The sequence below is a fragment of the Gavia stellata genome, chromosome 27 (assembly GCF_030936135.1).
Source record: "Gavia stellata isolate bGavSte3 chromosome 27, bGavSte3.hap2, whole genome shotgun sequence".
Taxonomy (NCBI): Eukaryota; Metazoa; Chordata; class Aves; order Gaviiformes; family Gaviidae; genus Gavia; species Gavia stellata.
This window is the reverse complement of record NC_082620.1, coordinates 6,537,136-6,562,428: the sequence shown is the minus strand read 5'-3', so window position 1 is coordinate 6,562,428 and position 25,293 is coordinate 6,537,136. Positions and strand designations below refer to the sequence as shown.

General features: G+C 44.2%; 4 protein-coding genes across 5 annotated transcripts in view; 1 reads left to right on the top strand and 3 right to left on the bottom strand.

Annotated features, from left to right (window-relative positions):
- Positions 1-1,011, bottom strand: CPTP (ceramide-1-phosphate transfer protein). The gene is made up of 2 exons (XM_059830045.1): positions 890-1,011; positions 1-810 (listed from the first exon to the last, which is right to left on the bottom strand). The coding sequence occupies exons 1-2, from the start codon at positions 1,009-1,011 to the stop codon at positions 288-290; spliced, it is 645 nt and encodes a 214-aa protein (XP_059686028.1). The 3' UTR covers positions 1-287.
- A 198-nt stretch (positions 1,012-1,209) lies between these two features.
- On the top strand, positions 1,210-15,090 carry INTS11 (integrator complex subunit 11). The gene is made up of 18 exons (XM_059829909.1): positions 1,210-1,240; positions 1,607-1,787; positions 2,748-2,845; positions 3,843-3,916; positions 4,132-4,360; positions 4,477-4,575; positions 4,674-4,708; positions 5,417-5,555; positions 7,246-7,310; positions 7,982-8,171; positions 8,880-8,963; positions 9,525-9,614; positions 10,143-10,305; positions 11,137-11,244; positions 11,862-11,923; positions 12,841-12,983; positions 13,735-13,864; positions 14,713-15,090. Exons 2-18 carry the CDS (start codon positions 1,760-1,762, stop codon positions 14,776-14,778), a joined length of 1,803 nt encoding a protein of 600 aa, XP_059685892.1. The 5' UTR covers positions 1,210-1,240; positions 1,607-1,759; the 3' UTR covers positions 14,779-15,090.
- On the bottom strand, positions 13,883-18,442 carry LOC104256952 (lysophosphatidic acid receptor 6-like). Of its 2 annotated transcripts, XR_009484495.1 has the most exons (3): positions 17,355-18,442; positions 16,367-16,583; positions 13,883-13,986 (listed from the first exon to the last, which is right to left on the bottom strand). XR_009484495.1 is itself a non-coding variant. In XM_009811557.2 (2 exons), the coding sequence occupies exon 1, from the start codon at positions 18,421-18,423 to the stop codon at positions 17,392-17,394; it is 1,032 nt and encodes a 343-aa protein (XP_009809859.2). In that variant the 5' UTR covers positions 18,424-18,442; the 3' UTR covers positions 16,210-16,583; positions 17,355-17,391. The 2 variants fall into 2 exon arrangements, 1 of the variants encoding a protein (XP_009809859.2); XM_009811557.2 differs by lacking the exon at positions 13,883-13,986 and having other exon boundaries at positions 16,210-16,583.
- A 5,590-nt stretch (positions 18,443-24,032) lies between these two features.
- PUSL1 (pseudouridine synthase like 1) overlaps positions 24,033-25,293 on the bottom strand; it is a 28,573-nt gene continuing 27,312 nt past the window's right edge. Inside the window, exon 8 of the mRNA XM_059830052.1 lies at positions 24,033-24,327. Within this exon, the coding sequence (XP_059686035.1) occupies positions 24,296-24,327 (32 nt within the window). The 3' untranslated portion in view covers positions 24,033-24,295. The remainder of the gene's footprint in view (positions 24,328-25,293) is intronic.

The window sequence follows — 25,293 nt, the reverse complement described above, 5'->3', positions numbered from 1 at the left end:
CCTTAAGCAGGCTAATAGTGTTTTTTTTCTTACTGTAGAACCGAGGCTCTACACACACACAGATATACGTACATTTAAAACAAATTGGTACATTTTTTTCTGTTATAAAGTGAGGCACCCTGAATAGCTTCGCCAGCTTGTGAGCTCCGTACTGGAAAAGGAAAGGGAGAGTGACCACGGATGGAGAACCAGACGCTGTCCAGAAAACCAGTTTTCTGAAACACCGTTTTCACCCGGTTCATCCTACTTCTGTCAGAACGTGGCGTGGCTCTTCAACGTCCCTCCTGTCAAGGAAGGTCCAGCAGCTTGTGCTGGGCGAAGAGCTCCTGGGTGATGCCGTAGACGTCGCAGATGTAGGGCAAGGCCTCACCCAGCATAGCGACAGCCTCCTCGGCCGTGCCCACGTTCATGATTTCAAGGAAGGCGTTCCGGGGCGGCAGCGTGCAGAAGGCCACCGTGGCAGCCTTGCGAACCACCCAGGGGTGGTAGGTAGCCAGGGAAGCGTTGTAGGAGTCGGTGCAGATGACGGACGTGCGGGAGTCCTCCCGGGCGGTCCTCAGCCCCTCCAGGAAGAGCTGCAGCCAGCGCAGGGCCCTGTGGAGGCGCAGGACGGTGCGGCAGCCGGAGTCGGGGCGCCCCGACCGCTTCTGGGCCTCCACCAGCCCGTTGGCCAGCTCGTACTCCACCATGGACTGCAGCGACACGTACCGCTCCCGCTGCTCGCCGCGGCAGTAGCTCTCCATGATCTGCACCTTGGCCACCGCGTCCTTGGAGACGAAAGAGAAGATGGCGCCCAGGCTCTGCAGGAACCTGCGCGCGGGGAAGACAGGCTCGCGTTAGCGGGCGGCCGCCGGGCCCGCGCCCCGGGGCGGCCGCCGAGGGCACTCACCGGATGAGCCCCCGCCAGCCGCACAGGTAGGGGCCGAGCAGCACCTCCCGCCGCTCCGTCACGCACGCCTGGAAGGCGGCGAGGACCTCCCGCAGGCTGAAGCTGCCCTGCGCGCCCGCCATGGCCCCGCGCCGCCGCCTCCGCGCGTCACCCGCAGCCCGACCAATCCGGGCGCCGCGGGGGGCGGTGCCTGCCGGGCGGGCGGCCGCGCGTGCGCAGCGGCGCGGAGGAGCGGGCCCGGCGCGGCGGTGAGCGCGGCGGGGCCGGGCGGCCGTTGCCAGGGCCGCGCTGGGCGGGGGCCCCGCGGCCGGGCCGGGGTGCTGCGCTCCGGGGCCGCGCTGCTGCCGGCGGGTGTGTGGGGGTGCGCTCCGCTGCGGGGCCGCGGCGGGTTGGGGCCGGGAGCGCTGGGAGCGCCGGGGCCGGCCCTGCCTGCGGCTCGCGCGGTTTTCCCTGAGGAGGGCAGCGTCGCCGCCGGGCGGGGCTGTACGTGGAAATCGGGTGCCGTGCGTGGTACGGATAAATACATACGGGCGGGCTGGCCGCTGTGGAGCAGGAGCCCGTTCCTCTCCCTGCCGTCACCCGCCTGCGGACGCGTCCCCGTTTCCCGGTTCATAGCGGTGATGGCGGTTAGGGGAGCCGAGCAGGCCGCAGTGTCCGGGAGTCGTTGATCGTCCGCCTGTTGATCTGAGTTGTCTTTTCTGACTCTCTTCCCTCCAGGAAGAAGTTGGGCCCCTGCTTAAGTCTCCTGCCTGGTACTGAAAAATACTTGAAATGGTGGCTGTGAAAACAGCTAAATCTTCTTTTTGTGGCCCCCATTAGCCTGTTTCTGAAGTAACTGACTACGCAGTTTCAGATTTAGAGTTCCTTAAAATGCCTGAAATAAAAGTCACTCCCTTGGGTAAGTCCAATTTAAAAATGTCCTGAAATAGAAACACTGAAAAACTTTGGAATTTAGAATTCAAATATGTGTTACGCTGCTGGAGACATACGTGCCTTGCCATGCCGCAAAAACTGCTCGTGGTGGTATACTGCAATATATGTTACAGTTGCGCAGCATCCTAACTTGATCCTAACTATTATTATTGTCAGTATGTCATTGTCCTCCTTTTGTCTTTCAAGCAAGTAAGACTCAAATAGTCTGACTGACAGTTTTGATTACAGGATTCATTAATACCTACTGGTAAAGGCATTGTAGTATTGCACAGTATAGATAGAGTATTAGTTCACTTAACAGTGCTAAAGATCCATGGGAAGCAATTTTTTCTCTTTTATTTCTTTTTTTTTCTTTTTAACGGGTTGCACAGAAACTGTTGAGATGCATTTATGTACTGAGAGGGCAGAGGATGTGCCGAGCAGGCGAACTGCTTTATCCTGAGGAATAGTTTTCTGGCTCAGAATGGACTTAACTAGAGGTTAATGAAGGTCTGTGCTTTCACAGAGAGGCAGAGTACTTGGGGAGGTGCAGAGCCCTGGGAACTTTGAGTTCCATGCTAATCCTGTCCAGATAAGAGATTATTTTGCTCTTACTTGAAACTGTGTAGCTACAGTTGCACAGCAGCAGGCAGAGAACAAACGTGCCCTGCATCTGAACTGCTTATGGGTTTGGACGCAGTGCTGCATTTACTGCGGTTTTGCAACTGCAGCTGGAAGGCCCTCTCATAAGCTCAGGGAATGGGGTAAGTGAGTTCACGTTTGCTTACCCTCTAACAGATCTGTTTGCTTGGAAGAAAGGATGAAGTCTTTTCCTGCATCAGAAAAGGGCTAGGAGGTTTATACGGACCTTTAGGTGCTTCTCTTTTGAAGTGATTGTAAATGTTCCCAAAGACATCTTACTTCTCTTTCTTTTGCTTGGGTCCAGGAGCTGGCCAGGATGTGGGGCGCAGCTGTATCCTTGTGTCTATTGCCGGGAAGAATGTCATGCTTGACTGTGGGATGCACATGGGCTACAACGATGATGTGAGTATAGTGGAGAAGCCTGAACATTGTGCAGAGATGCTTTCAGGGTGCATCTGCCTGGCATTTCCCAGCAGGGCTCCTGGTTCGTTGTTTCGCTCTGTTCCCTTTTACTTGAACGTTGCCTGACTCATCTTACATGACGTATGGGTAATGTTAGCTACGTGTGCATTATCGGGCACATCTATCAGCCGCTGCCGGAGCTGGATTACGGCAGAGAACCAACTACTATTGCCCCTTCAAAATCTTGCCTTCTTATGCAAGAGGTCCGTCCCCTCAAGTCTTCCTGGTATATGAAGTGCCACCATCCAGCCGTCCTTTCCTGGGTTGTGAAATCTGGAAAAAAATACTACGCAAGGGTGGTTTTAGTCTTCCTGTATTTCATATGGCAGGTATCTTCTATGCTTTAAAGCATTAATCCCATCATTAGCTAGGCTGCTCTTGACATGATGCTTGGTTTTAGGCAGTTAATTACTTGTGGGATCTGCACAACGCATCTCTGATGCTTTAGAGAGAGAACTAGGAAATACTCCTGATGTTTGGTCGCCTAATACTAGTAGGAAAGGAATAATGACAAAAATATTCTGTGAGATAGGAGTTAAAGCGTCACAAAGAGCTAATGTGCCATTACAGAAAAGGTTTTGAGGCTTTCTGCCTTAGCGCCTGTGGGTAAGCTAAAACGCATTGGTCACCCATTTTACTTTGAAGATAAACCTGGCTGTAACTTACTTATTTGTAAGGTCAGTTTCCCTCTCTGTCCTCTGGCAGCACTCCCATCCTTCTTCTCTTTGACTCTTTCTGCACATAAATGCTGATGCTCTTTCCGATATCGCGCTGACAGTAGTGCGGTCTGCTGCCTTACTGCAGTTTTGCCTGGAGGTGGATTACAGCATGCTTCCAGTGTTTCAGGTCGCTCACACCATTGTTCTGTTGGATTAGTAATGTAGTATTAACTGGCTTTGTTTCGTAATGGATGGCCTGTTTTGTCATGTCTTTGCAGAGACGCTTTCCTGACTTTTCCTACATCACTCAGAATGGAAGGCTGACTGACTTTCTAGACTGCGTGATCATCAGGTGAGAAAGTTTCCTTCCTTGTCAGAGCTCAAATGGGAAACGGGAAAGCTTTGTATACTGTTCCTAGCAACCCAAACACGTTTTAAGTCCATCATTCATATTTTGGCTAGTTCTTCTATGTCACGCAGTGCTTTAAAAATCTGAAGCAAGATCTGAGAACCAGGCAAGCCAAATTCCTGTGCAGTACCTCCTTTATCCTTTGTGTCTTTTTGCAGCCATTTTCATTTGGACCATTGTGGAGCTTTACCATATTTCAGTGAAATGGTCGGTTATGATGGGCCCATTTACATGACACATCCTACCAAGGCCATCTGTCCCATCCTCCTGGAGGACTATAGGAAAATAACTGTAGATAAGAAAGGGGAAACTAACTTCTTCACTTCCCAAATGATTAAAGACTGTATGAAAAAAGTGGTTGCTGTGCATCTTCACCAGACAGTTCAGGTAAATGATCATTTCTGCGTACTCTCGGATCAGACCAACTGGGTTGCTGTAGAAGACAGAGCAATTTTATTTTTTTTAAATGTTTGCACTAATGCCGTGTTTGCCTGTTTATGCAGGTGGATGAGGAGCTGGAGATCAAGGCATACTATGCAGGCCATGTGCTAGGAGCAGCCATGTTCCAGATTAAGGTTGGATGCGAGTCAGTTGTGTACACTGTAAGTCTGCGCAGCAATATTTATAGATACCTACATCTCCTTTTAATGGTCTGTCCCGTTACCTTGAGAATATTAATGGACTTCTCTTCTTCTGTTAGGGTGATTATAACATGACACCAGACAGGCATTTAGGGTAAGTAGGAAGCTGAGTTTCTATGAGCTGTATATATTTCTTGACAGGAAGATTTTAGCACAGTTTCTGTTAATACTAGGGGCTTATCAGCATTGATTCTTTGTTAGGAGACTGAAACATTTAACGATGTCTTTGCTGGAAAGATAAATGCAATTTTTGAATTATGAGAATGAACATATTTACATTGATTCTTCCAGATAGACCTTAATGTAATTATCTTCCGCGTACTTATATTAATCTATTTTTAAGGCTGCGTAATAATTGGACTTAGATGTTTGAAATGTTTTATTGTCATGGTATCTTCTAAATGTATTTACTTTCTAAGAGAGTGCTAATCATAAGCTTTAACGTTGATTTTATTTTTACTGGCATATATGAGAGATTTATAATATTAATGCTATTTAGAATAATATTTCAATGCATTTAAAACAAATAATAGACTGGAGAAGAATTGCTTTTCAAAATCTGTAGTCTCCATTCTGAGCTGGATTAATTTAAAGAAAGCATGGCCTGCAAAGAGAGGAGTCCTGATGCTGCCACAGAACTCCTAGGTGATTTTGGGCAAGCTGATACACATCTGTGTTCCTGTTTTCCTATCTGCAAATGGAGGCAGTGACATTCTCCACCCATCTTTGAGACCTGCAGATCAGAAATGCCAGATACCATCTCTTAGTTTCATTGGCTTTTTTTAAATTTCTTTTTTTTTAGTGCTGCCTGGATTGATAAGTGTCGCCCAGATTTATTAATAAGTGAATCCACCTATGCCACAACTATAAGAGATTCCAAACGCTGCAGAGAAAGAGACTTCTTGAAGAAAGTTCACGAGACTGTAGAAAGAGGAGGGAAGGTATGGCATTCTGATAATCTAAGTGATGCGGTTTTTCCTCTGTGAAGCTCTTGTTGGCTCTGTAGTGCTGTGTAACTATTAACTCGGGCACCTAGGTACGACCACTACATGAAACTGAAGGCATTTTTATATTCCTCCATCTGTACTTTAAAAGAGAGACTATTAAACACTGAAACTATGTCAAGAAGAAAACCAAACTGTGAGTTAATGAGACAGTAAGGGAAATGCTATGCTTACAGCCTGCAAATATGGAGGATGAAGGCAAAATTAACTTGATTTACATCTTGTATCCTGAAGCATCCTTTTAATCCTGTAAATTAAGAAACTGAGACTGACTGTTCAATTACTGCTTTTGGACTTGATCAGAAATGATTTCCAGCATAGCCAGGTCTGTCTGTTCAGTTTCCTGTTTTGTCCTGTTCAGCCCTGTGCTGGCTGTTACCGTAAAAACCCCTCCAAGTGCATGGCAGAGGTGTGCTTACCGTACAGTAAATGATGCTTCAGTGCCTTGTTTGTGGCTTTCACTTGCCTGGCTGTTTTGCTTGGGTAAGCTTGTTCCAGTCCAGTGTAATTTGATGTGAACAACTTAGCTAGCCACAAAGCATGTGGAACATATGATGATAGCATCATAATATGGCTTTTAGTTGTATCAGTCCATTATTGTTTTAGAATTTCAGTCAGTTTTTTCTGTTTCGTGGAGCTTAGCCCCTATCTTTGCTAATATAAAACTCCTTTTTTTGAGATTTTGTTTTTCATTAACACCACATTTAAAGCACGTCTAGGAAAAGACATTATAAAAAGAGACACTTTAACCCCTCAGAAAGTGGACTAGAAGTAGAAATTTGGAACACAGGAAAGTTTTACTGGTTTCACTGTAGCTGAGGATCTGGTTCTAGGTTCCTAGGACTTGGCTCATTTAACTTGATTAAATGGAAAGTTAGTCTGGCTGTTGATTGTATGTGCAGAGCTTGAACTGCATTTGTGTTAAAAGTTACAGTAGTTTGTCACTTGTGACCTCAAGCCCTGTGTTTTATTTACTGTTTTTGTCTTAGTTGGGGCAGAATGTAGGCCGGCTTGTGAAAAAGAGGGCGAGTCCCTTGGTAATGGATGTGGTTTGCTAAACAGTTCCATTAAGAAGTAGGCGATGGCTTTCCCACTGAATCTGGAAAACAAATGAGTAGTGGTAACCCCTTTGGTGCCAAGTGACAGCACCTAACTGAAAAAAAACATTGGAAATCGAAAGAGCTGTATGTTCTTTCCTCCAGTGTTGCCTTAATTTGGGAGGGGAGGAAGGTCATAATTACCCCAGCACAGACAAAGCGATCAAGGACAGAAACACTCACCTTTAGTGTCCATTTCCATAAATAATACCAGAATTGTTGCTTTCAGCAACTTGTTTTCATACTATCTAGGAGAGAACAGAACTGAGTATGTTCACAAGCACCATGCCCTGCCAGAGGCTTTCCTCAGTATCTACAAACGGAGGTCTTAGCCAAGCGGATAGGTGCTTGTCAAATATTTGTGCCTTTCGTTCCAAAACTGCAGAACACGTTCCTGTGGAAAGAACTGTCAGCAAAAGAATATCAGAAAGCGAGAGGGAACTGAGGGACGTGTTCAGAAATGGTAATGCTACAGGGCCATTTACATGCTGTTTGGGTTTCACAGACTGTATATCATACCTCAATTGCAGGTTCTTATCCCAGTTTTTGCCCTTGGACGTGCCCAGGAACTTTGCATTTTATTGGAAACTTTCTGGTGAGTGTGGTCTCTTCTGTGCAGGTACCACCTCCTTTTTGTCCTCCTCGTGTTGGGATCCGGCAGGTTTCTATGGCTCTTTCATGTCTGTTCTGTACAAGTATTCTCATTAGTGTTCCTCTCCACATCGGCCCGTGGTGGCGGTTGTGGAATTACTACTTTCTGTGTATTTCCCAGCATTCCTGACACTAAGCAGTAAACTAACATTTTCTTATCCAGAGTCATTCTCCACTCTATTCCTCCACTCAGGATCACCTGTCCTTTAAAAAATCTGATTGCATTTTTGCCACACTGTAAAGCTGTTTTTGTGGGAGGGGGAGTGTAAGGGGTGTAAGTAGTATAAATATTAAACTTAAGTATAAGCAGTGTGTGCAAATGTTTTTGGTAATACCAAATGATACTGCTTTTAATTATTTCCCATAGCGGAATGATTAATATTTGTAATGGAGGGAAGTTGTCTGTAGTGGGTGAGAAGGAGAATTGGATTAAAGCCTACTTTGTTGTAAGTTAGTGCATAGTGGTGTAGCATTGTCATAACACTGATTTATAGCTCATTGAGAGTAGGGTATGCACACGAAAATCTTTCGAGACTGCATAGGTTTATGGACTTTCAGCATGGATTTGGCCCTCCAGGGATACCTTCCAGGTATCTGGAACACTTCTTTCTACAGGGAAAGAATGAACTTGAAGGCTCCAATTTATTTTTCCACGGGACTGACGGAGAAGGCCAATCATTATTACAAGCTCTTCATCACCTGGACTAATCAGAAAATTCGGAAAACATTTGTGCAGAGGAACATGTTTGAATTCAAACACATCAAAGCATTTGATCGGGCCTTTGCAGACAATCCGGGGCCTATGGTAAGTGGGCATTAACAAGGTAATAGAGCAGACGTGTAGTGTCAGGGAGCTATTTTTACACCACTCTGTTCCTGGCTCAGGCAAACAGGCAGTCTGCAAAAGCTAAGCATCTTCTACCCCATTAATACCAGTATCCCATCTAAAACCCTTTTATCGCCAGGCCATCTGCATACTTTTATCTGTGTAACTATTAAAGATCTTTCTATCTTTATTTCAGTAAAGGTAAAATGCCCAGAGAAAATAAAATTTGATTGCATGTTCATATAATCTGTATCTATCTCTGTACCTGAGTCAAACCATAATTTTTACAGTATATTCTTTTGACTTAAGTCAGGAGACAGATCCTTTACAACACAATCTCTTTATTGCTGGTTTTATTTCTGACTGGTTTATTAGGCAGTAGCTGAAAGAGGAATCTGTCGAGCATGATAGTGCCATTATAAAACTGTTTGAAGGTTTTATCAGACGCTATGGATGCTCAGAAAAATTTCCTAAAACAGTAGTTCAACTTCTTATGTGAAAATTAGACAATGTGGGAAAAATAAAATAGCAAAAATCCCCCTTAAAGCTTTGATGTAGTAAGTAAGTGTGCTGTAATGTGTGTTAGTGGATACTCTCCACAGTTTTAGGGTATTTATTTATATATTATAAGGAATAGAAAAACCCCCTGATTTCTGTGGTGATTCATGGCACATTTTTGAATTCTAGGTTGTGTTTGCAACCCCTGGTATGCTTCATGCAGGACAGTCCCTTCAGATCTTCAGGAAATGGGCAGGGAATGAAAAGAATATGGTAAGAAACTCTGTTTCCTTGAGTGATGTTTTGTGTTAATGTGATAGCGGTACTGATACAGTCATAAGAACAAAGGTTGCAGGAAAGCTTTTCCTGAGCATCTAGGGTTAAATGACACGAGCCTTCCAGGGAACCAACCCATGGCAGAGCTCTTTCAAGCTCTGAATTATTTTCTTTGCTGTGTGTGACAGGACCAGCAGAGGAGGTACTTGTCTCAGACAGGAGGTTGTGGGAGATTCTATATTCAAAAAAGTGCTTTCATTAATTTGAAGCTGCTTTAAAGACACTTGTAACTGGCATTAATTCTTATTTAGTGGTGTGTAGATTTCAGCAGTTTGCTTTCTAATTTCATATTTGTGTGTGTTCTGGAGTTGGGTATTAACCACACAAGCTGCAGAACAAAGCAAGCAGCTTTCCAGTGAAGGATGGTAGCATGTAAGACAGGAAGAACACAAACTTTACATCAGCATTATGCATTTGCAGCTATTTTTATGTTAACAACAGCTATGCTATGCATAGTGCACGTGCAGAGTTTGTAGACTTTTCTGGTTTCCTTCTCAGGTCATCATGCCAGGCTACTGTGTGCAGGGAACTGTGGGCCATAAGATTCTGAGTGGACAGCGCAAGCTGGAAATGGAAGGAAGACAAATAGTAAGTTTTATTTTCAAGAAGGAGGGTCATTTGAGGGAAGTTCTTCAGAACTTTGGGTGGTAGTTAGACACTGTGTACTTGTAATGGGAATATGCCGCATACAACTTTGAAAATACCTAAGTATCGTTTTCTTTGGGGTTGGACGAGGTGGTTTTTTTTTTCCCCTTTGCATTGGCAGCAGTGTGTCTTTTTCTGCTGTAAGACTTTGTCAGGGGCATATTTATAACATTTAATAACTAGGCAGACGGGGATATTAAAAAACTGATAGCAACTGTCCATAAGTATTGATTTGTTTTGGCAAATATGTGACAAGTATTGTGCTCTAAAATTGAGCAGTTTGAAAGCTTTTCTGTACAGCATCATACTCGGTCTCTGCTGATAAGCAGCTCTCTCTTTAACGTCATTTTCCAATTCAGGTGTTCAGCTTCCTCCTTTAAACTAAATATAGAGGAGTCTGGGTCTGTTTGTGTGTGGTACACAAGCTGTAGTTCCTGATTCACAAAGCCTGTGCTTTCTGTTCCCCTGCAGCTGGAAGTAAAGATGCAGGTGGAGTACATGTCCTTCAGTGCCCATGCGGATGCCAAGGGAATAATGCAGCTGATTCGCCAGGCTGAGCCACGAAACGTTCTCCTCGTCCACGGTGAAGCAAAGAAAATGGAGTTTCTGAAGCAGAAAATAGAACAGGAATTTCGTACGTATGGTGTTGGTACTGAAGAGGGAACAGCAGTAGAAGGAAGGTGTTAATGCTCACATACTTAATCTATTGGACCTCAGCACAGAGTTAGGCATACTGTAATTTACAGGACCAGTCACCCTCAAGAAACTAGTATCCGTACCGTATCTTACTTAAGATGTTAAGCCCATTTAGTTTTAATGCCCATTTGGACTTGAAGTGAAAATGGTTTTGTTATGTTTGTATTGTTACAGTTCAGCACTTACTGAATTTATATTTCATTAGATTCCTAAAAGAAGCTGGGGCAGGCAGGGTACAGCTGAAATTATAAGTTAGCAACTTATTTCAGTTGCTAACGGGGAATGAGCTCCAGGGAAAAAAAAAAATTTCCTTGGAAACAGCTGACTCTTAAATGATGAGCAGAGAAAGCATAGAATTCATGTTGGCTGGTTACTTACTGTCTGCAGATTTCTTTGCAGTAATTTGTTATTTACCTCAGCATGCAGGTAGTTTTGTTGCAGTCTGTTTTCTTTTTACCCCTCACAAGGAGTTAAGGATAGCTGGGCTAGTAGGTATCGCCCCATGGGGGTTTTGATGGTTCTGGTAAGGCTGTTAGCCTTAAGTCTGAGCAGCAGTTCCACTTTTCAGCCTGTTTCAAATCCCTGGTATTAAGTTTCAGCAGATTGCCATTAAACTTTGCTTCCTCTCCCGCACAGCTGCAGTAGGCTTCTGCCAAAATCACAGCACCATCTACTCTAGGGATGCTTGCACACTGCTCGTGGGTGAAATGACAGGCTGGGGTTGGAAATGCTGCAGCAGTCCTTCTGACAGTGGCTGTTTACATTGCAGATGTCAACTGTTACATGCCTGCAAATGGAGAGACCACAACAATATTCACCAATCCCAGCATTCCAGTGGATATCTCCCTGGGACTCTTGAAGAGAGAAACAGCAATAGGTGACACATTTTCAACCAAGAATTTAATCTTTTGGGCCCTGCCACTGCGTTGTATAATACTTGTATTAGGTGGAAAGTGGTGCAGGGCCATTTGTAGCAGTGGTGACTTACAGCAGTGCTTCCTATAAAAGAACAGGTTTTACGAGCATTTAGTGGTCAAGGGGCTTCCTGTGAAATGAAGTGGCTGTGAATGTGTATTCAGTAATGTTTAGAACCAAACACACACGCTGCCTTGTTTGCTACTCATTGCCCATTCACTATGAAAACAAAGTCCATGTATGCTTTTATAGCTAGGTGTGTGAAAACGGGAATTACTTTTATAAACCCAATTTAAGAAAAATCTAAAACCTCTCAAATCAGGAAGTGATATGGGAAGAGAGGCAGTTGTTCTATATTGCTAAACATGGTTTCTTGTCTGTCTAGAGCACTGGTAATGGTTTAAGAACAGCGTACTTTGACAGACAGGAGAACAAAGATGTAAAATCTTAGTCTCTGAACCTCAGCAGGGACTCAGAAATCTAATCTATCTATTAAGTCCTACAGCAGTTGTTTTGTATGAAGAGTAAGCACATCATTGTTAACCATGTCGTCTTTCTCTTCCATTGGCCTTGGTTTAGGTCTCTTACCAGATGTCAAGAAGCCAAAGCTAATGCATGGCACGTTAATTATGAAGGATAACGTGAGTAAAAAAGCTCTTATGTTTGTCTTGTGTCCTCTGAATGAGTAAGTTATTAATTCATAAGTGAGGTCTGGGTGAAGAAGGTACTAAAATAAAGGTAAGCAGTCCTAGTTTCTTGGAAAGAGCCCAGTAACAGCATACCTGGGAAGATTAATCTGTAAGACAGACTCTTCAGCTTGTCAGTTGTCTTGACTGATAAGTCTTCACTAGTCCCACAGCTTCAGAATTAGTATCTTGCTACTCATGAGCAGGGTGTTGTGGAGGTAGACTTTCTACTGGTCAGTCTCATGAATGCTTACGGATGAAGTCACAGGAAATGGATAAATTTGAAAAGCTGCTTCTGTTCAAAGTCTGTTCTTTGCCCTGGCCTCCTGCAGCCTACTGGGTGCAGCTACAGACATTCTGAGGAGGCTGTCATTTTCAGCCTGTGAATCCAAGGTGTTTCTGATTCACTGTGCCTGTAAAAAGCAAAAGAATCAAGAAGCAGCCTGTTGGTAGACCTCAGTTTGTTGGACAAGGATGGAAAGGTGTCAAGGGAAGAGTTCTTACTCTGTAACCTCATGTTTATATTTAAATAAATCCTTCCCCCGATAAAGAGGTTAAACCAACTTCCATTCAGAGAGTAACTTTAATTTTGGGAAGTAAATAATTGGTATGATTATTTAAGTGGACATTTTGCCACCAATCTTACCTCTACCTTTGCTGTCCATCATACATTCATGCCTAGCTGTTAGTGCTTGCAGTAGTAACTGAAATATGCTGAGACGTTTCAAAGATTGAAAAGGAATGATCTTACCTGCTGGAGTTCTGCAGTGATGAACACATACCCATGTGCAGCTGACCACGGAGGAGGAGGAATAAAACTTCGGAAAGCACAAAGAAGTAGCTTATAATGGATTTGTACTTTTCCTCTGCAGAGCTTCCGCCTGGTTTCTCCCGAGCAGGCTTTAAAGGAGCTGGGCCTTGCAGAACATCAGTTGCGTTTCACCTGCCGTGTTCACATTCAGGATCCGCGGAAAGAACACGAGACAGTGCTTCGTGTATATAACCATCTCAAAGGGTAAGTCCATTCTTAGCTGTGTTTGGTTTTTTCCCCCCTAGGGCTGGACTTGAGCGTATCATCCTTAACATAGGTAGTACAAGTGCCCCCTCCTTTCTGGCCTTCCAGACCCGCCCCAGAGAGTTAGTAAGAGAAAATTCTCTGCAGCCCAGAAGACAGAACTGCTCTAGATTTCAGTCTATATAGCTAACATAACCAGAGCGGCAGCTACACTGCAGTAGCAGAGGCTGGTAATCCGGCCTACCAGCTCATGCTCTTTGCCAAGCTAGAGCAGTCCACCTGAAATCTTTGTTCTTGTCAGTTCGCTGCTGTCACTACTGCTTCTAGCTGAAGCTAGTACAGTTGTTTGGAGTGAGACCATCAAGCATACAGTCAAGACACCTCTTAAAGCTATTCAAAAGCTAGCAGCAGATCAGCCTTAAAAGCTGTTTTCTTCCTACAGGGAGCTGGCCAGTTCTGTGAGTAGTTCTTTGCTCAGATGAACAGGGTTCAGACTGGAGCTATAGCTATCATGAAAGCCAGAAATAAATTCTGTAGGAAACCCTGTATGATTAATATAAGCACCAAAATAAGCAAGCTGTGACTCAGCCCCATTCTTCCTTCCTTGGGCAGTGGGTGCTGGCTCAGAGACACAGCCAGAAGTAGTAACAATGTGCTGGTGTTGGGGATTCAAAGATACAGGGGGTGACCCACCCTTCAGCTTGTATGCACGTCCCATCCAAACAAAATCATCTATCTTCTCTCTTACCAGGGTCCTGAAAGACTATTCAGTGCAGCATCTCCCTGATGGTTCTATAACAGTGGAGTCCATTCTTATCCAAGCCACAGCACACTCAGAGGATCAAGGAACCAAAGTTCTGCTCGTATCCTGGACTTACCAGGTAGGAATACATACTTGAAGACATTCTTTTCAAGCAGCTCTGATCGTAACTCCTTACAGTCCAACCAGGGGGTTGCTATTGTAAGGGGGAGTCTTCAGCACTCTGTTTTTGAAGCAGTTTGACTGGAAGAAGGTGAGGTCAGTCACTACCATTTTATTTACCATTTTAGATTTAGTACAAATCATTTTACAGGAGCTCTGCTGAGTCAGTTTCCTCTGGGACCACTGAACTCAAGGCAACTGAGCAGAAGTAATTACACTTAATACAATTACAGTTAATTACAATGACATCTGTGTTTTGAGGACACTATAGTACCCACCTTCTAAACTCTCAGCTGTATCACTCCATACAGCATGTGGAGGTATTTTATATAGTATTTCTTAAGCGTAAAACTTGAAACAACAAGCAGAAGGCTAGCTAACACAAAATTATGGTAACATTAGACATGGTCATTATGTTCTCTTCCTTTCAAAAGTATACTTTCTACAGCTGTATTTTTAAATACTTTCTTTACAGCAAGGAAATACCTTCTTGAAGGCAAAGCAAAAAAATCAATGATTCTTTATTTACTATTATTTCAAGAAAAATAGTTGTTTTACTCAGAAGAGACACCTCAGGTCCAGACACCTACTTTGACAACTGGGAGTTTTACACTATTTTGAAAACACCCAGAAATACATTTGTGCTAACTGGATTGGTTTCCATTTTTGAACACTGCTAACATTAGATTTTGATGGGTCCAAGAATTATTTCAGTCTATTTCTAGGTACCAGAATCAAATTTATTGCCCCAAATGGGAAAGTCAAGTAGAAGACTGCTTTCACACTGTTTCTCTTTATTCTCTCTAGGATGAAGAATTGGGCAGCTATCTCACATCCCTTCTGAAAAAAGGACTGCCACAGAGTACCCCGTGAGCAACAGAGCAGCAGGCACAGGGGTGTTTCAGAGAGATTTAGATTTTATTTTGTTTACGTTGTCAATGCGTGTTTCTGGTTTTGTTTTAATAAAGGAATTACAGTGTTTGTCCAATCACAGCAGTGCCTGTGTACACCGTTCAGCAGTACTGGCATCTTCCCCTATTGGAACCCTGTCCAGGGAGCCTGTTTTAGAGTCCTGAGGAACAAGTTTTGAGTTGCTTACACAATAAGGTAGAAGATACTCAGCATTCTTCCCCTCCCACAGCTCACTTCCCTTAAAACCTCAGCAGTGCTGAGTGAAACAAGGAGCTTTCAAAGCCTCACAATTAAAATGCAAAGCATAAGTCTAATGGAGGCAAGAGAATAAAGCCCTAAATGTGCTATTTACCCAGTGGCGTAACTTTTTTCATTATCCGTACTTCCCTCCATGACAGCTGACAAGCCTGCAAGGAAGCTCCACTCCTAGATGGAGTCTAATAAAAACTTTTCTGCCTCTGTCCAGAACATAAAAATTGTGCTTAGTTGGAAAGAATAGTTCCTCCAGTGCTGGGAAGTTTTTCCATAGTCTATAAATGGGACAAAAATAGCAGTATCTAATGAAAGGTAAAATACAAATTTGTCCAAATATTCCCTCAGAGGCTCTCATCATCTCAGTTTTACAAGTGCAAGGATTTGCACTTGTCTTACCACACCCAGTCAAGCAGAGGAACATAGGAATCAGTATTTTCAGTATTTTAGAAAAGTTTGAGCAGATTTTCTCAACGCTATTTAAAAAATTCCTCCAATGCTAAGAGCAAAATACAGAAAGGGAGAGGTCAGTGGCTGACACATCAGTAGTAGCATGTGTCCGTTCAACAGGATTCAAACTGCGTGTAGCAGTAACTCAAGTCGGGCCCATCCTAACAAATGTATTACCGCACCCACAAAAGCCATCTATTACAAAACTTCAGCTCTATTATAGTCACTTCAGATCTGCTCTTGGTTTGCTTGCTGCATACTCCTCAGATTGCTAAAGCGGTTTATTGACTGGCTTTAACTGATCAATACAGCCTCCCAAATTCAAGACCCTCGCTTACCATCGTAATGCATTTTTTTTCCCCACAAACCAAGACACCTACATACCCCTACACCCATGCTGCTTATTTTCCAAACCTCTTACCTCCTTGTCCTTAACCAGAGAGTAGATTGTGGCATCGGCTGCCATCAGAAAATTGCTGAAAATGGGCAGAAGCTGCAATGTCCATTGTTGTGCAAAGATACATTACTACATCATACAGAGACACACTATCATTTTTCTCCCCACACCATTCTGCCACAATAATCCTACTCCCTCCCTCCTTTAAGGTCCGTGGCAGTTCTTGTTCCAAGTCCAATAGCACAGCATAACCCGGGACCCCCAACCACCTGCTGCAGCGTGCCAGGTCAACGTGTAACTTCTAGCCGGTGTTTTGCATCGCCACAGTTAGTTAGGCATACCTTGGTCCCTGTTAAACAAGCCCCATGACAATTTCCCTTCCGTTCTCCTCTGCTCAGCAGTCTTGCATGCCTACAGGCCAATAGCATATATATATATATATGCACTTACAAAGTTTGGGGTGGTGTGGGAAGGAACAGAACAGTGAGTCTGTATCTCCGTTACCAAAGATCACATCCTCTGAAGTAAACCGTTGGCTTTTAAGCAGCTTTGTCATCCAGGCCAGTGGTTTTCTGGTGACTCTGATAACCTAAAAATGATAAATTCTCTCCAAAGTCTCATGTTTGATAGGGTGGAAAACTCAGCAGTTCTCAGAAGCTGTGTGGTTCTGTTAATAGAAGAGAAGGGGTGAAACAGGTCAGATACGTTCTGTGATATAAATGCAGTGACTGAAAAAGAGAGCTTTGACATTTGAACAGGACTGGAAGCGTAAGGAGTTGTGCCAGCTCCTACAGCAACTTCCCTCAATGACTGTGTGGCATGAGGAGCTTTGTTTACCACTGGTCCTGCACAGGGTTAACTGACCGATAAATACTTGGATCTATTCTCTTCCAGAATGGCACTAATAGACATCCATAAGCACGTTGTGCTAGAAACCCTGTGCTGAAATACTCCTCAGGAAGCCAATCAATTGATTCTCAAGAAGGAATGAGAAGCCCTTATTTGGCTGTGGAATGTAGGCAGAAAGCAGTTTGTGATCCCAGTTGGCTACAGTGTGCCCCCAGAGAAAAAAAACCACAGGATCCCTCCAAAATAGGGAAAAGCCAAGCAGAACTGCCCTGATCCACTCAGTGTCTATTAGGAGGCTGGTTTCTTTCAAGTAACCCTTTCCTGGGCTGTACTGCATCCCCAAAAAGAGTCCTGTGTTCTCCTACCAACCCCAAAGTTAAACATGTACATGAACACAGCATGTTTCACCACGTGCTACCTAGGACTGTCAGGGAATACAGCTCCCTCAAGTACTGTCCTAGTTGGCTAATAAAATTATATAGCTGTTAGGCACTTCCCTCCTTGATGTAACAACCACTGTGTGAAAGAATGGTAGGTTTCACAGCTTTGTTTTCAAAGAAACAGTTGGAAAGATGAATACTGTACTTACTTAAAGTAGATCAGTTGATTCCATCTCTGTGTTTATTTCAGCGTCTCTGTTGTAGTTTATAGACATAGCAGGACTCCCCCAGTTTCTGGTCACAGATTGTGTACACCATTTTAGACCTGGATCTGAGCCTGAAGTTGAAGCGCCATTGCTTGCTGGAAGAGGTGAAGTAGTACAAGAGTGGGTTAAGGCAACAGTTGAAACTCACGAGGGCTAAGGTGACCCTTCGCATTTTGTAGATCAAGTTGGTAAATGACCCGTTCTGGATGACTTGGATTCTCATTAAAAAGTGGAGCAAGTGAGTGAGATGATACGGGAGAAAGCACAAAGTACAAATGACCAAGATGATGTAGATGGTGCTCAGGGCCTTCCTCTTGCAAATGCTGCGTTTCATCTGGGAGATCCTCTTAGCAATGAGAGGGTAGCTGATGAGAATGATGGAAAATGGGATCACAAAACCAAAAACTAAGGCCAGGATGTTGTAAGGTGCCATGCGGTAAGTCCAGCTAGTCGTAGCAAAGTTCTCAAAACACGCTGTTGTGTTCCTCACACCACTGTTGTGGAGGGGACCTCCGAGGATAAGCGGAACCGTGACACTCAGAGCGACCACCCAAAGGATTGTGACCACCATCACGTAATGGATGACTTTGGTCTGGACGTACGTGAAGGGGTGCAACACTGCAATGTAACGATCAACACAGATGCAGGTGAAAAAGGCAATGCTTAGATAGATGTTGATGTAGTACAAAGTCCCAGTTATCCTACAAGCCATGTCACCAAAGATCCAATTGTTCCGATTCAGGTGGTAATGAATTTTAAAAGGCAACACACAAACAAACAAGGTGTCTACCAGAGCTAGATTAATCATGTATACATAGGAATGCGAAGTGTGCTTTACTTTGCAGGACAGGAAGTACAGAGCTAAGACATTTTCTATCAGTCCCAGCACGAAGACAATGCTGTAGATGACAGTGAACAAGGAATACTGGAAGTCTGCTTCCAAACGGAATTCTGAACTGGCATTGGCAACTGTCTCATTGGAGACTCCTTCAGTCCAGGAAATACCTGGCATGATTTCTGCTGGAGGGTAGGGATATCCAACACAGGATAAAAGTCTTAAGCCATCCCTTACCTCAGGAGGTTCTTGAGTTTTCTCTCATCTCAAGTGGGTAAGAGCTAAAGCTACACAACGGGTGATGTTAAGTCTGGTGAAGTCTGCGGTTCAGAGGTCTGTGCTTGGTATATTTACATGGAAAGTGGTGTTGCTGTAAGGGAGAATAAATCATTTAAAACACGAGCATTTGAGGTTTGCACAGTAGACAGAGTATTTACTGGCACTGAAATCATCACAAGGTGACAATACTGACATAACAGAGGTAGCAATTCCCCCCACCCCCCCAAAAAAGACACACAGAAGGCTATAGCTTTGGCTAAGGATGGACCAGCAATTGAAGCAGTACAGGAGAACTTTAGCAGTGATACACCTTTGGAGGTCCTGTAATTAATTTCCCATTCCTAAGTCCTAACAAAATTCCTGTGTCATTGCTGAGAGATGTTTGATGTTATTATCCTGCCCTTAAAAAAACTGCAGTGATGGGTTGTGCAGGCTTCCCAGGAAAAAAGGAAAAGCAGTAGTGGCAAAAATCCAAGCAGGACTGCTTGTTCAGTTACTCCAGTGTGACGGTTAACCCAGTACTTTGTATGACTGAACTGTTTTAACCTCCTTGCTGCTGCAGTTTTATAAAGAGCACGTGTGGAACCTTCCCATTAAAATTAAGAAATCGTATTTAAAGCACAGAACTGAAACAGGTAGCTGGCATCCATACCAAGCTGTCAACCAAACCATAAAGAAGCAGCACCATCCCACCCCCATTTAGGAGTGGTTCGGGGTGGATGGCCAGTAGTACAGATAACTGTAACTAAACAGTAAATGGAACGGTTCAGCTCTTCAGACACCACGTGCCAGGTCCCTTGGAACAAACATTCATTTGCAGGGGAGTATGTAGCACAGGTTACAGTCCTAGGTCATCGTAAGACCTGATAACACGCACGCAGACAATCTGAGAAATAGGTGGGTTTTTTTCCATCCTTCTCACCCACACTTTTATACCTTAGTTGACATTCATATACGAGTGGGAAGGCTCGGTGTAAGCTGTTGGGTGAATTTACAGCGCCCTAAACCTACTCTGCAGGCGCACTGCAGAGGGGAACCACCACTCATCTCAGTTACAAAGGGAGCCTAAAGGAGTAGTTTATGTGTTTGAAATATGGGAGAGAGGCACTGTGCAAGTAGGACTCCTCTCATCTAGGTCACTCACATCACGTAAGCAATAAACCGCACTCCAGCAGTGCAGTTTTCTCTCCATCAAATATAAAAGAAATCTGAATAACTGAGCCAGACATAGACACCTGAACAGAAGCCCTTAAGGCAGTGGAGAAATTAAACCCAGCTACAACAGGCACGAAGTTCCTGAAGTTAAGCTATTAAAGGCACAAAAACAAAAAGGTTGGGTGCTTTCCAAAGAAAACTAAAATCACACTTCCTCCTGATGGTTGTTTATTGAATGAAGTCAAAAGCACCCGAGATGATAACTGGAAAATTAGAAAGGAAAAAAATGGTTTCACTTTAAGTAGGCAAGCATGCGTATCCGCTTACATGGGTCTCTCACCTAATAGCAAAGGGTTTGTACACACACTGAGAAGAATTAATACAAAACCAGGCATGGCTAAGCCGTAACTTCAAGCATCACGGGACTTGAAACAACCTTTATCTCAGAGTTTTGCCAGAGCAAGAGCCACCGAACATTTATCTTTTCTCGGTTCAAGGTATAGTGTTGCAACTGGGGAAAGACAAGGCAGAGGCCTGTAAAATCATTAAAGGGGCAGGACAGGAAAAGGGTCCTGGTTAGCTACTGCTTCTCACAAGGCAAGCACAGTTAAGGACATCCATAGACACTATTAGCTCCAAAACAAACAAAAGGAATTTTTCCAAACAGCACATACATCGTCCCAAGATTCTGTAGAAGCTAGATACAGCAAGAGCTTAATGCTGACTGACTGCTGCGAGATGGCGAAATGAGTCTGCCTAACACTGATTCCACTCAGATCCCTGGCAGCATGGTTACAGGGCCTTACTAAAGGCACAGAAGCTGCCTGCACCATGGTACTACACTAATATCATTTGCTTTCAGTCTCACTTAATCCCCTAAATCCCTCCCCATCTGAAATAGGATCCCACATGATGTCTTACATTCTGCTCAACTACAGCAGAAGTAAGGAACAGTGGTGGTGGTGGGGGGGGGGATAATAAATCACTGACATGGAGTATTTTACAAGTCTGTCTTCTACTCGGTTCCAAACGGTCATATATGCACCGCAGCACCCCACCATGTTCATCAACCTGTTTGAAAATATTTTCATTCCCTGTGAGAGGTAATAAAAGTGACAGAATTTATGACTAAACATATTTTCCAAGTATATTGCCACTTTCATTTCTTATAATAATGTACCATTTACTTATCTACTATTTTAAAAGTATGGAGTCTGATCAAATTCCAAATTCAGCTTTGCTTCCCCAGGGTTGTTTAGTTGGTTGGTTGAGTTTTTTTGGGGGAGGGGGGCTGTTGTGTCTTCTAGACAAGTAAAAAGCACCACTGAACTTCTGTTTCTGTACAAAGTTATTTGATTTACAAAAACACAGAAAAGCATACATCAAAGTTTCCACTGGATTTTGAGTGCATTAAATTATTAGAAACGTTTTCATATAAAACTAAGCTTCAGACTTCGAACTCCGGCCAAGCGGGAGTTTTTTCTGGTTTTAGTTTTCAAGCATCACTGTCAACCAGAAAGACAGATCTCCCCATGTACTGGATGTCCAAATTGAATCCACTGAAAAGGATTAGTAATGCAACAACATGAAAAGGAAAAGAATGCTAAATAGCCCTTGATAAAAGTAACAAGTACTAATGACAGACACCAAAAAACCAATTCAGACTAGCAGTTTGTACAGAAGTTCTCTACATGACGATATATTTTACGATGCTAAGAGAGCATGTTCCTTAATTAAATGTCTTTAGGTTATTTTTAATAGTTGCTCTGGGATTTAAAAACCAAAGCAAACACCCACAACAGTTCTTTGTGCTCACTGCAGAGTCAGCCAGTTAGTCTACTTCTAGAGTGGATAGCTGAACCTGGGTTGCTCAGTCACAGGATTTGGTAACAAGCCCATAAGCGCGATAGGTTTTTATTGTAACCAGAAGTTGGGAAACATTTGCAGAAACATCAATAGCAGGTATTTTTGCACTGTGACTATTAAAAAAAAAAAAAGCAGTGATACCTGAGCCTGCAGTAAGTTAGCTTGATTAACACCCAAACAGCATTAGTATTTGGTTCGGTTTTCTGCCCTGTAAACACTCCATGTCAGCGATTTATTACTCCCCCCACTCCACTGTTCCTTACTCCTGCTGTAGTTGAGCTTAAATGGGTTCACCTTACTCGATGGGCTACCTTCGGGTAAAGACTAAAATAAATTTAGTTGGAAAGTTAACTTACCAGAGCTCAGATCATCATCTTTCATGGAAAAGCTGCAGATGAGTACACCAGCCTCTCCAAAGAGTCCTCACAACTACGAGGTCACTGCTAAGCTCTTCTGCGTAGAGTTTTAACACCAGAGCAAACTGCCCTACAAGAGACACTGCAGAGCTCTCCCACGTTGCTGTACAGAGAAACCACAGGAAGCAAAGATGAAAAGCTGTCACTCAGATCCAAGGCAGAGCAACTTGCCCCCCCAGAACTGGGCAGAGAGCACAGCACACAGCCAGTACTAGTGCATGTTTTAGTTCTCTCCATGCAGCCACTGTTAAGAGGGAGCCACGATGCTCCCACCCAAAGCCACCCTCAACCACCTCCAGCCTGCCCTGCCCTCCAGTCCCAGCAGTCTGCAGAGCAAGACCAGCCTCTCTGAAACCAGGTACCAGTGGTTCAGTCCGAGACACTTTGAAATGGGCCTGTAGCTGCACTCTCACTTCCCCTCAAAGCAGGGAAGAGCAAGACTTTGCCGCCATTCCCTTTCAGGCAAATCACTGTCTAAAAATATACGAGCATGTTGGGGTTTGGAACACAGACAGACAAGTCCCATTGCATGTGCTGAAAAAAATCACTGCAGCATGTTACGGCATCCCTGCCTCTGGGTACTTATCCAGCAAGGCTGTACCAGAAAAGCACAAAGAGGTACCACACTAGCAACGCAGCAGCTTCAGCTCTCCTCTTCCACGGTAGAGACCCAGGACTCCTCCAAAGTTCTGTCATCTTCTTTGGGAATTAGTCCCCGAGGGAATAAGGCAGCTAGTAGTCAGCGTGCTGCACGGGAAGGGAGAGAGTAACCAGAAGTATCTTGCCTTTCCTTCCCATGCTGTCAAAAGTAGGTCTCTGGCAAAACTGGTACCTGGAACAGAGTGGGGAAGAGATGCATCACTTCTCATGAGGGGACACCTAGAAATGGGCTGTCCTCCTGTTCTGTATCAGGACCACTCACGAGCTCGATCCCCACTGCCAAAGGCAAGGGTGGCCTTAAGAGAGGTCAAAAAGAACTGCTGCCTCCCCCTCTGCCTACCTTGTGGCTCTTCACCATGCAAAGAGTGGAAACTCTACAGTCTCTCAAGAGGTTATTAAGATTCCTCCTTTATTTCTCTGAATGCAGTAGTTTGTATCACATTGATTTGCCACATAACAAAGAACATCCTCTTACCAAATCAAGTGCGCTGTCTGCTCTGACTAACTGGCTTTCTCTGTAATTCTTCTCCTCCTCTCATGGACAAAGGGGAGATTATGGTGGTGCCAGGCATCTCAGCTACACATTGCTTCCACTGCAGGAGAGTGTTTAAACCAGGTATTGTTTGTTCCATGAACTTCAGAAGTCAAAATTTTCATCCACTTTCCTGTAACCTGGCACTCTAACAGTCATTTTATAACCAAAACAGACAGAGATTCTGGTGTCATTCATGAGAAAAAAACCACAAGTTACCCATGTGTATTTTATTGCTTGGGCAAGCAGGCAAAACCTGAGATTAGAGTGGTTTAAAAAGAAAAAAAGAACCATCTCTGCTCCCTGCTCTGCACTGACTCACACGCCCTTAGAGCACTGACAGACTCTAGCACGCCCTGCAGCACCGCTGCACCAAAAACTGTGGAAGAGCAGAAGGCAGCAACAAGAAAATCAGAGCCCAGCAACAGTGTGGCAGCCACGGTCTGGCTACAGAGCCTCCACCGCCGCATCTCATGATTAGGCCGACTCACTCACAGTTGTTCCTGTGCTACTAGCTCGGGCTGTGACCATTACAACAGGTTTTAAGCGACCTCAAAGGAACTTTGCTCTGTAACATGCAACATCCTAAGTGCAACGAACGTGACTTTGTACCAGGGAACAGGATAACGTAAAAGCCACTACAGTTCAGTAAGAGAGTGACTGTTGATGAGGAGAGGAAATGGCGAGCACTTTCTTTCAAAGGCTGTTTCTCTAAGTCACTGCATCAAACAGTAGCAGTTGTCCCTTGCAGTGTGCTGTACAAAGGCAGGGTTACACAGGAGAGAGGCAGAGAGGAAATGCTGCGTTCTCCATTCTAAGCCTGTATCCCTCCCACAGACACCACAGAAGAAACAAAAAAAACCCCACACCACAAAAAAACCCAAGCCCCACTCCTTCCTCCTCCTGTTTAAGAGACAGGCACCAGAATTTCAGAAAAAAGAAAAAAAAAAAGCAGTTATCTGAAAGCAGCATGAAGTTGTTCTTCCTTTCCCCTTGGCAGTCTCAGAGGGCAAGAACAAATGATAGGAAGATGCCTACAGTCACAGTCAATGACTTTTATTGAGACAAGAGCCCTTGGCAAACCTCCATCGCATATCCACAACAACAGTCCCTTCAGACACGGCTGTATCTCACAGAGCTGCTATTCTCCTGGGGCAATTGTGGCATCCAAATCTGAGAGGAAAAAAAAAGGAAAACACTGATTTAGGGAAAAAGATGGCACTGAAAGCACCTGAGAGCACTTTAAGTCTGTGGTCTTCATTTCCTGCCTGGGCTCCCTCCCCACTGGCACAGCCAGCTCTATTAGGAAAGGCATCCTTGGAGAGGGCCAAAACCAGCAAACAGCAGCTGCCTTTTCACAGCCAGGCCAAGCGCTCAGAACTACATTCAAAATCCTTGCTCTGCTCTTCGTTGCTTCCCTTTCCCTTCCATCTTTAAGCCTCAGCATGTGTACTGCTGTTGCAGCAGAGCCAGCTCTAAGCCCACCTGGAGGTCTGTGGTCTGGCTGAGACAAGGCAGCCGGGAGAAGGTCTGCAGCGTGGTGGAAAGCCCTTTCTATCCACATTTCACAGGCACTGGATTGATCAGAGACAGATTAATCCTTGCAGTTTTAAATACCTGCTCTCCCCAGCAGGGATGTCAAACTTCCACGACATCCATTTGCTATCTTCTGCAAATTTGCATCCCTCTCCCCCCCTTTTTTTTTTTAAGCTAAAAAGCTGAAATAGTTTAGATCAGATGCTGTTAAATTAAGAGAGCCACCACATATGCAAAAGGATGATCTGTTCTCTGTCCTCCAGTCTGTACAATCCTCTCATAAATACCAAGGGAGAAGCGAGTGAACAGAAATGGATCTGTAGGCACCCAGATACCACAGACAATTTGGTCTTTATACATGCTCAGGGACAAAACAAGAATTTATGAGAATTGAAAGTATCATTCATGTGATTCAAGGTCATTGTCAACACAACTTCTCTTTTACTGCCCTGCAAGTAAGAGGAGGAAATCTACCAGGAAAAAAACCACACATTTTTTCCATAGCAAGTGCTGTAAACACCTCTACAGTCCAGGGCACTCACTGTGATGTGGGTGTCAATGAACAAAGCTGCGAGCCATAGGTCAGATGGCACGTAAAGGAAG